The following is an 11,039-nucleotide window of genomic DNA, read 5'->3' on the forward strand; positions in this document are numbered from 1 at the left end:
TCTTGGTGTCTGCTGGAATGATATATTAAACAGGTTGGGGCGAGTCCGCATTCCTTCAGCAGTCTTGTGGAGGTGTGTGCAGTGGGGTGAGGGAGAGGGGTGTGAGGGTGAGGGAGGAGGGGGGAGGGATGAGGGGTGGGGGGAGAGGGGAGGGGGAGGAGGGAGGGGAGGGGGTTGGGGGTTGAGGGAGAGGAAAGGGGGAAGGAGAGGGGTTAGGGAGGAGTGGGGGTTGAGGGAGAGGGGTGGAAAGGGTTGGGGAGGGGAAGGGGAAGGAAAGGGCTGGGGTGAGAGGGGAAGGGGGTGAGGGAGAGGGTTGGGGAGGAGTGGGGAGGAGTGAGGGAGAGGGTTGGAAGTTGTGGAGAGGGGTTGGGGAGGGGAAGGGGTAAGAGGAGAGAGGTTGAGGGGAGAAGGGTTGGGGAGGGTGGGAGGGGGTTGAGGGAGAGGGAGGGTGAGGGGAGATTGCAAGGGGTGAGAGAGAGGGGTGAGTGAGAGGGGTTGGGGAGGGGCGGGGAGGGAGAAGGAGAAGGGTTGAGGGAGGGGTGGGAAGGGAGTGAGGGAGAGGAGAGGGGGTTGAAAAGGGAAAGGGTTGGGAGGGAAGAAGGGGTTGGGGGAGGAAGGGGTGAGGGAGAAGGGTTGGGGAGAAGTGATGAGGGAGATGGAGAAGTTGGGAGGGGGCGAGGGAGAGCGGTTGGGGAAGGAGTGGGTGAGGGGTGAGGGAGAAAGAGAGAAGGGTTGGGGAGAGAGTGGGGATCAGGAAGAGGGAGAGGGGTTGGGGTGGGGAGGGAGGGGAGGGGTGAGGGAGAAGGAGTGGGGAGAAGAGTGAGGGGAGGAGTAGGGATGAGGGAGAGGGGATGGAAGTGCGAGGAGTGGAAGAGGAGTGTGGTGGGGGGGTAGGGGGTCGTGTGGTTGGGAGGAAGAGAGGGGGGGAGGCTGGGGTTCGATTATGTGTGTGTGGGTGTGTGTGTGTGTGTGTGTGTGTCTGTGTGTGTGTGTGTGTGTGTGTGTGTGTGTGTGTGTGTGTATTTGTTTGTGTGTGTGTGTGTCTGTGTGTATGTATGTATGTAAGTATTTATGGATATATGTATGGATAATTACTGGAAGGAAAAGGATTACTAGGAATACAATATGAAAACCGAAGAATAATACGAGATAAAAAAAGAATTGAAGAGAAGACGGGAAAAGTTGAAATGAGAACGACAAACAATACCAGAGAGAGAAAAAAAATAAAGGAAAGGAAGAGCAAGAAAGACGAGAACTTTTTCCAAGAGACGCTGATTTCGGGGGGGAAAAGCGAGATTTAAAAAAATGGCCGATAATTGAGGGACGAAGGAACGGAAAAGCAAATAAAAAAACAAGAATATGGAAGGAACGGAAAAGCAAATAATAAAACAAGAATATGGATTTTTTTTTCGGATATTGAAATTTTCTTGATATTGAAATTGTCTTGATATTGAATTTTGTTTTTATATTGAAATTTTCTTGATATTGAAATGTTCTTGATAAAGAAATTTTCTTGATATTGAAATGTTCTTGATAAAGAAATTTTCTTGATATTGAAATTTCCTTGATATCGGAGGACGGAGGAAGCGAAAAAAGGGGGAAGAAAAGAGGGGAAAGGATAAAGGCCAAAAGAGGTGATAATGGGCGGGTCATCTGTCACCACGGGCTTCGTCGCCGTCCCTGCAGCATCGGGGAGACAGCATGACGGGTGGCCTTGCCTTAATGCTAAGGGAGGGGGGGGATAATGCCTGGTGGGGAGAGGGGGAGGGAGAGGGGAGGTAGGAGGAGGAGGGGAGGGAGGAGGAGAGAGGGGAGGGAGGAGGAGGGAAGGGGGAGGTAATGCCAGGTGGTAGAGGGCAGGAGGGGAGGAGGGAGGGTGGAGGTAATGCCAGGTGTGGAGGAGGGAAGGGAAGGGAAGGGGGAGGTAGTGTCAGGTGGGGGAGGAGGGAAGGGAAGGGGAAGGGGAGGTAGTGCCCAGGTGGTGGAGGGGGAGGGGGAGGGAAGGGGGGAGGGTAGTGCCAGATGGGGAAAGGGGAGGGGGAGGGGGAGGAGAAAGGAAGGGGGAGATGATGCCAGATGGTGGAGGGAGGAGGAGGGAAGGGGGGAGGAGCAGATGGGGAAAGGGGGAGGGGGAGGGGGAGGAGAAAGGAAGGGGGAGATGATGCCAGATGGTGGAGGGGGAGGGAGGGAAGGGGGAGAGGTGTTGGGAGGGGTAGGGTGGGATGGAAGGAGGGAAAGGGTGGGGGAGGTAAACGAAGATGACGATGGGAAGGAGGAAGGAAGGAAGGGAAGGGAAGGAGGAAAGAAGGAAGGAAGGAAGGAAGGGAAGGAGGAAAGAAGGAAGGAAGGAAGGGAAGGAGGAATGAAGGAAGAGGAGGAGAAGAAGAAGACATCGATGAAGAGGGAGGATAGAAAGGAAGGAAGGGTGATGAGACTATAGAAAGTAGAGACGGAGAACAAGGTGATAACGAAAGGGAGAAAACACTTGAACGAAGAAGGACGGGCGACGAATGGACGGGGATGAGAGAAGGAGAAGGAGGAGGAGGAGGAGAAGGAGGAGGAGAGGGAGGGAAGAAGGCGAAAGGAGGAGCGAGAAGAGGGCGAGCAGAAGGAAACTGGAAGGACACGACGCCGCCTCCGAGTGTCCTTGTAAGCGAAGCTGTGCGATTTTGAGGTATTTATTATAAGCTCGCGTTGTATGTTCGTGTCGTGTTATTTTCTCCCTCTTTTTTTGTCTGTTTTATTCTCTCGTTCTTTCATCTCTTTTATGCTTTTCTTGTCTATTTATCCTATAAGTCTCGTTGTAAGTGTTTCAGTCTTTTATGCATTTCCTCCCTTTTTATTGTCTGTTTTTGATACTCTCTCGTTCTCTCTCATCTCTTTTTATGCATTTCTTGTCTTTTTCTTTTTTTTGTTTTATTCTCTTGTTCTCTTCATCCTTCTTTTATGCTTTCTGTGGTCTTTCTTTTTTCTGTTTTATTCTCTCGTTCTTTCATCTCTTTTATGCTTTTCTTGTCTTTTTTCCCTCCTTTTTGTCTGTTTTATTCTCTCGTTCTCTCTCATTTTTTATGCATTTCTTGTCTTTTTTTTGTTTTATTTTCGTTCTTTCATCTCTTTCATGCTTTTCTGGTCTTTTTTATGGTTGTTTTATTCTCTCGTTCTTTCATCTCTTTTATGCTTTTCTGGTCTTTTTTCTTTTTTTGTCTGTTTTATTCTCTCGTTCTCTCTCTTTTTTATGCATTTCTTGTCTTTTTTTCTGTTTTATTCTCTCGTTCTTTCATCTCTTTTATGCTTTTCTTGCCTTTTTTCCCCCCTTTTTTGTCTTGTTCTCTCGTTCTTTCATCTCTTTTATGGTTTTCTGGTCTTTTTTCTCTTTTTTTTGTCTGTTCTATTCTCTCGTTCTCTATCCTTTTTTTATGCATTTCTTGTCTTTTTTGTCTGTTTTATTCTCTCGTTCTTTCATCTCTTTTATGCTTTTCTGGTCTTTTTTATGGTTGTTTTATTCTCTCGTTCTTTCATCTCTTTTATGCTTTTCTGCTTTTTTGTCTGTTTTATTCTCTCGTTCTCTCTCCTTTTATTTATGCATTTCTTGTCTATTTTTCTGTTTTATTCTCTCGTTCTTTCATCTCTTTTATGCTTTTCTGGTCTTTCTCTTTTTTCTGTTTTATTCTCTCGTTCTTTCATCTCTTTTCTTTTCTGGTCTTTTTTTGTCTGTTTTTATTCTCTCGTTCTTTCATCTTCTTTTTATGCTTTTCTGGTCTTTTTTCTCTTTTTTTTTGTCTGTTTTTATTGTCTTCTCGTTCTCTCCTTTTTTATGCATTTCTTGTCTTTTTTGTTTTTTAATGTTTGTCATTCTCTTTCGTTCTTTCATCTCTTTCTTATGCATTTCTTGTCTTTTTTTTGTTTTATTCTCGTTCTTTCATCTCTTTTATGCTTTTCTGGTCTTTTTTCTCTTTTTTGTCTGTTTTATTCTCTCGTTCTCTCTCCTTTTTTTTATGCATTTCTTGTCTATTTTTCTGTTTTATTCTCTCGTTCTTTCATCTCTTTTATGCATTTCTTGTCTTCTTTTTTTCTGTTTTATTCTCTCGTTCTTTCATCTCTTTTATGCTTTTCTTGTCTTTTTTTTGTCTGTTTTATTCTCTCGTTCTTTCATCTCTTTTATGCTTTTCTGGTCTTTTTTCTCTTTTTTTGTCTGTTTTATTCTCTCGTTCTCTCTCCTTTTTTTTAAATGCATTTCTTGTCTTTTTTTTCTCTCTCCTTTTTTATGCTTTTCTTGTCTTTTTTGTCTGTTTTATTCTCTCGTTCTCTCATCTCTTTTATGCTTTTCTTGCCTTTTTTTCTGAGATTGCGCGAGAGTTCGTGTCGCGCTGGCGAGGGATAATAATGGTTTCTATTTTTAGTAACACAGGTAGTGTCGGCATACATTATCTCTCGCTTCGGCGTTTGTCTCTTATTCGTTTTTAACTTCGTCCGATGCGAGGTTTTTATGTCCTTCGGAGCCGGTCGGGTTTCGTGTAGTCGGATTCGAAGACGAGGAAGGATTTTTTTATTTTATTTTGTATTATCATTTATTTATTTACCTCGTTTTTTTATTTACGTTTTTTTAGATTGTTAGCGAGGGAAGTTACGTTCTTTGCTGTTCTTTTACTTGATTTTTTTTTTTTTTTCATTTTTTGCCAAGATAGGATTTTATTTTGTTCGTTCGTTCATCGTCGTTATCTCTGCCTTCTACCTCCTCTCTTCTCGTCTCTCCTTTTCTCTCCTTTTTGGGCCTTCCTCTTCCGGCGCATCCCCTCTTCGTTTCCCCTTTCTTTCCCGTCCTTCCATTCCATCCCCTTCGCTTTCTCGTTCCTTAACTGTTTGCTCCGCTTTTTCGTCTCTTCTTGCTCCTCCTCCTTTTCCTTCTTCATCGTCTCCTTCTTTTTCTCCTCCTCCTCCTCTTCCTCCAACTCCTATTCCTCCTCCTCCCACCACTCCATCTCCCCCCACTCCTCCTCCTCCCCCATCCCACCCCTCCTCTCCCCCCTTCCAGCGCTGCCAACCCAGCAAGATGACCCTCTCGTTAAACATGCGTCACCGAGTTGGTAACAATGCATCAGCGAGGGAAGGGGCAGGGGGGAGGGAATGGGTAAGGGAAGGGAGGAGGAGGTTGAGGAGGGGAAGGGAAGGGAGAAGGAGGGGAGGTTAAGGAGGGGAGGGGAGGGAAGGGAAGGGAAGGGAGGAGGAGGTTGAGGAGGGGAGGGGAGGGGAAGGGTAGGGGAGGGTATGGGTAAGGGAAGGGAGGAGAAGGAGGTTGGAGGAGGGGAAGGGAGGGGAGGGAGAGAGGGGGAAGGGAAGGGAGGGAGGAGGAAAGGGAAAGGAGGAAGGGTAAGGGAAGGGAAGGAGGGGGAAAGGAAAGGGGAGAGGAAGGAGGAGGAGGAGGAGGAGGAGGAGGAGAGAGGAGGGGGAGGGAGGGGAGGAGAGGAGAGAGGAGGAGGAGGGAGGGAGGAGGAGGAGAATAGGGAGGTTGGAGGGGAGGGAGGAGGGAAAGGGAAGGGAAGGGAAGAGAAGGGTAGGGGAAGAGAAGAGAAGGGAAGAGGAAGGGAAGAGGGAAGAGAAGAGAAGAGAAGAGAAGAGAAGAGAAGAGAAGAGAAGAGAAGAGAAGAGAAGAGAAGGTTGAGGAGGGAGAAGGGAAGGGAAGGGAAGAGAAGAGAAGAAGAGAAGAGAGGGGAAGAGAAGAGGTATGGGTAAGAGGTATGAAGAGAAGAGAAGAGAAGGAGGTTGAGGAGGCGAGAGGAGGGAAGGGAGGTTAAGGAGGGTATGGGGAAGGGTAGGGGTAAGGGGCGGGGGTGAGGGAGGAACGGCATTGCACTGCCTCGGTCTCTTTGTACAAGTGACTGGGTTTGATCTCCGTCTGAAGAGGCCGGATAAATGAATTAGCGAAACGCGTGTGTGTGCCTTTGTGGTTCCGGACCCTGGGGGTTATTTGGGGTGGGGGGTGGGGGGGTATTTGGGGTGAGGGGGAGAGGGGAGGGGAGGGGGAGGGTATGGGTCATCATCATCATCAATATCTTAATCCACATCCACATCCACATCATCATCACCATCATCATCATCACCATCCTCCTCCTCCACAACCACATCATCGTCGTCATCATCATCCACAACATCATCACCATCTATATCAACATCAACATCATCATCCACATCCACATCATCATAATCATTATCCATATCATCGTCGTCATCATTATCATCCGCATCATTATCACCATCACCATCAATATCATTCATATCACCATCCACATCATCATTATCGTTATCTTCCACATCATCATCATCATCCACATTATCATCATCGTTATCATCCACATCCACATCCACATCATCATCATCACCCACATCATCATCATCATCACCTACATCAACATTATCATCCATATCCACATCATAATCATCATCCACATCATCATTATCATCCACATCAACATTATCATCCACATCACCATCATCCACATCCACATGAACATCATCATCCATATCCACATCATAATCATCACATCCACATCCACATCATCATCAACCACATCAACATTATCATCCATATCCACATCCACATCATCCACACCCTCCCCCTCTCCTCCATCTCCTCCGCAATGACTAAACACCCGATCCCCGTGGCTTCGGCTTCGGCTTCGGATGATCCGGCGTCGCCCCAAAAGACGCGGGTGTTTTTATGCATGAAATACACTTTTCGCGCCATTACCCCGTCGCCATGCACCGCGGCGGCTCCTTCCTCATGTAGCACCGTCGCCCCGTCATGCGAAGCGCCCGTTGCTCATGCAGATCATGCACGGGTCATGCAACACGTACGGTGCGTAGGCGACACTTCACCTCCGCAGAACCCAGCAGGTGCCTGACAGCGTGTAGACTGGACTCGCGCTACATACGTAATGCTCCCTTTGGCACACTCGGACTCGGGGGTCTCTCTCATGCACATTCATGCGGAGGCTCGCGTGGCGGTTGGCGCGCGCTGCTGGGATGGCTTGTTTGGTTGTGTGGTTGTTTGCTTGTTGGGTTGTTTGGTGGTTTGGTGGTTTGGGGGAGAGGTGTTGCTCTCTGTCTGGCTCTGGCTCTGGCTCTGTCTGTGTTTGGCTCTGTTTCTGTCTGTCTGGCTGTCTCTGTTTCTGTCTGTCTGGCTGTCTCTGTTTCTGGCTGTCTCTGTTTCTGTCTCTGTCTCTGTCTCTGTTTCTGTCTGTCTGGCTGTCTCTGTTTCTGTCTGTCTGGCTGTCTCTGTTTCTGTCTCTCTCTCTCTCTCTCTCTCTCTCTCTCTCTCTCTCTCTCTCTTGTTACTTATATAACATTTTCCATCAACTTTACATACTCCATGCCTCCCATTCTGTGTCATTCTTTATTCTCCTCTCTTGTGTATTGCTTTACTCTGGGCTACCCTCTCCTGTCAACTCTCCTATTTCCTCTCCTCTCTTCTCCTCTCTCCCTCTCTCTTCCTTTCCCCTTCCTCTATCTATCTGTCTCTCTGTCTCTGTCTCTCTCTCTCTCATCTCTCTCCCTCCCTCCCTCTCATCCCTCTCTCTCTCTCTTTTTCCCTCTCCCTCTCTCCCCCCCTCCATCCCTCTCTCTCTCCCTCTCCCTCTCCCTCTCCCTCTCCCTCTCTCCTTCCCTTCCTCTCTCAAACACAACACCGAACACAGCACACGCGTACAAACACACGTATACACAGACGCGCGCACAAACAAATACACGTTCACTTATTTATTTATTTATTGACTTATTTGTTTACTTATTTACCTGCTAATTTTTTACTCTCTCCCTCTCTCTCTCTCTCTCTCTCTCTCTCTCTCTCTCTCTCTCTCTCTCTCTCTCTCTCTCTCTCTCTCTCTCTCTCTCTCTCTCTCTCTCTCACACACACACACACACACACACACACACACACACACCCCACACACACACACACACACACACACACACACACACACACACACACACACACACACACACACACACACACACACACACACACACACATACACACCCATACATACACACACACACACACACACACACACACACACACACACACACACACACACACACACATATATATATATATATATATATATATATATATATATATATATATATATATATATATATATATACATAAACTGAGGCCAGGAGGAACAAGCAACACAAGGGAGCGACGATAAGAATTAATTTTGTTTCCAATTATTGACCTGTCAAGAGAACGGGGGAAGGAGATTGTGTTCTTGCCCACGTGATCGCTGAGCCTGTGGGGGAGAGGGTGGGGAAGAGGGGGAGAGGGGGGTGGGGGGAGGGAATGGGGAGGAGGAGGGGAAGGAGAGGGGAAGGAGGAGAGGGAGAGAGAGGGTGGGGGAAAGAGGGGAGTAAGGGGGGGAGGGGAGAAGGAGAGGGGGTAAGGAGGGAGGGAGGGGAGGGAAGGGGAGGAGGAGGGGGTAAGGGAGGGAGGGAGGGGGTGGGAGGGAGGAGGAGGAGGAAGGAGAGGGGAGGAGGGAGAGAGTGGGGGAAGGGGAGGGAAGAGGGAGAGAGGGTGGGGAGAAAGGGGGGGTAAAGAGGGGAGGGGAGGGAGGAGGGGTAGGGGGAGGGAAGAAGGGGGAAGGAGAGGGGGGTAGGGAGGGAGGAGGGGAGAGGGTGGGGAGCGGGGAAGATGATTTGGAGGAGGAGGGGAGGAAGGCTATGTGGGCTATGGGTGGGATATGAGATATGTGGGTGTTGTGTTGGGTGAGGGTAAAATAGGCAGGGAGGCGGCAGGTGTGCTGGTGTGTTATGGGGGAGAAGGGGGTGGGTGTGTGAGGAAGTTGGGGGGGGCTATGTTTGTGCTGTGTGGAGAAAGAGGGTGTGTGGGAGGGGGAGTAGGTGTGGGTGATGTTGTAGGATAAGAGAGGGAAGAGGGGAGGGGGGTAGGAGAGCGAGGATATGAATGGGGTGAAGACATGTGATAGTGAGTAAGAGGGAAGGATGAGGGGAAAGAGAAGAGCGAGAGACATGAGAAAGAATGAGAATTGCGAGAGAGAGAGAGAGAGAGAGAGAGAGACAGAGAGAGAGAGAGAGAGAGAGAGAGAGAGAGAGAGAGAGAGAGAGAGGGAGGGAGGGAGATGACACACACACGAACGCACAAGAACGGAAATGCCAGAAACTTATTACTTTTTGGAAGCAAGAAGGAAAATTAAAATAGTGAGCACGTTACAAGACAGCACTTGTTTTCCTAGAGTGATCTGGTTTAGGAAAAAGCAGTGATATCATCTCAGGAAAAGTTATTGAGGGAGAGAGAGAGCGAGAGAACGAGAGAACGAGAGAACGAGAGAACGAGAGAACGAGAGAACGAGAGAACGAGAGAACGAGAGAACGAGAGAACGAGAGAACGAGAGAACGAGAGAACGAGAGAGCGAGAGAGCGAGAGAGAGCGAGAGAGAGCGAGAGAGAGCGAGAGAGAGCGAGAGAGAGCGAGAGAGAGAGAGAGAGAGAGAGAGAGAGAGAGAGAGAGAGAGAGAGAGAGAGAGAGAGAGAGAGAGAGAGAGAGGGACCGATTGGGCGAGCAAAGGTGTTAGTGCAAGCATGGGCCAGCGGCGCTGGGTACCCCGGGAGATTCAAGGTTAACTGGGCAAAGAATGCGAATGCACTTAGTCAAACAGGTCCTGTTTTCTGATTACCACTGGTTTAATGTTCCTCCCCCTCCCCCTCCTCCTCCTCCTCCTCCTCCTCCCCCTCCTCCTCCCCCTCCTCCTCCTCCTCCTCCTCCTCCCCCTCCTCCTCCTCCTCCTCCTCCTCCTCCCCCTCCTCCTCCTCCCCCTCCCTCCTCCCTCCCCTCCTCCTCCTCCCCCTCCTCCTCCTCCTCCTCCTCCTCCTCCTCCCTCCTCACCTCCTCCTCCTCCTCCTCTTCCTCCCTCCTCCTCCTCCTCCTCCTCCCTCCTCCCCCTCCGCCCCCCCACCTCCGCTCAACTGCACACGCCGTAAAAAAAAAAAGAAAAAAGAAGCAATTCGAGGCGGACGTCCCTTGGGTGCCAAATCGCGAGAGCCGAGACAGCCGATGCATGGCGGCTGTGGTCTGCGACGTCGGTCCCGCAGGCTGTGGTAGCGACGTCGGTCCCGCAGGCTGGGGCGGCTGTGGTAGCAAGCGGCTGGTCCGGTGGTCGATTGGGTGGTCAATTTTGGGGCGAGGATGGGCGGGCTGTTTGGTTGTGTTTTGTTGTTGTGATGTTTGGGGGGGAGGACGAAAGCTTGGTGGCAAGGGGGGTGGTGGTGATGGGGGCAGTGGGAGGTCACGGACGTCGCTGAGGGATAGGGGAAGGGGAGGGGAGGGGGGGGGGGAGGGTCTTGACATGTAATGGGCTTTGACATCGACTGTGTTCGCGTCGGGCGGCCATTGTTTGACCGGTTCGTGTATTGCATTGTTGCAAGTGTTTTATCAAGCAGCTCTATCTTTGGGCTCGGAGCGGGTTTATGTGAGTGAAGTATTATTCGATATTTCTCTCTCTTTTTTTTCTTTTTCTTTTTTGGCAGCGAGAGCGATTTGTTCCCTGGCTTATTTATGAACTTGTTATTGTTCTTGCCGAATGCAGATCTGCCGAAGGAAATCTGAACTGGCTGATGGGCGGGCGATTAGGCGAGCGCGGGGCCATTGTGGGCGCCTGACTCAGCCCGGGGAGCGACTCCGGCCCCTCCAGCGGCGCTCTCCACTCAGCAAAGGTCACGGTGACGCCAGCAGATTTCTGAATGTCAAGGTCAAGGCATGAAAGCGTAAAAGTGGCCAGCGGGAATGTTGTTTCTGCAATATTTTAGCGACGCGGCCGCTGAAGTGGTGGGTGAGGGCGGGGACGCGGTTGACACGAAGGAATATTGCCGGCTGTTAAAGGGCGGGGGAGGGAGAGGGGAGGGGAGGGGAAGGGGAAAGGGGGAAGGGGGGGAAGGGGGAAGGAAGGGAAGGGAAGAAGAGAAGGAGTGCAAATGGGAGAAAGTGAAAGTGATGGAGAGGGATAGGGAGAGAGGGAGAGGGAGAGAGG

The 11,039-nt window shown here is 49.7% G+C and overlaps 1 protein-coding gene across 1 annotated transcript in view; it reads right to left on the bottom strand.

The window, feature by feature from the left end:
• Nucleotides 1–7,194: 7,194 nt before the first annotated feature.
• Nucleotides 7,195–11,039, bottom strand: part of LOC138863141 (octapeptide-repeat protein T2-like) — a gene marked incomplete at both ends in the record, with an annotated part of 4,902 nt that continues 1,057 nt past the window's right edge. The window contains 2 exons of the mRNA XM_070126852.1: nucleotides 7,195–7,281; nucleotides 9,724–9,828. Coding sequence (XP_069982953.1) covers nucleotides 7,195–7,281; nucleotides 9,724–9,828 — 192 coding nt within the window. The remainder of the gene's footprint in view (nucleotides 7,282–9,723; nucleotides 9,829–11,039) is intronic.

Source organism: Penaeus vannamei, chromosome 11, assembly GCF_042767895.1.
Source record: "Penaeus vannamei isolate JL-2024 chromosome 11, ASM4276789v1, whole genome shotgun sequence".
NCBI classification, from domain to species: Eukaryota; Metazoa; Arthropoda; class Malacostraca; order Decapoda; family Penaeidae; genus Penaeus; species Penaeus vannamei.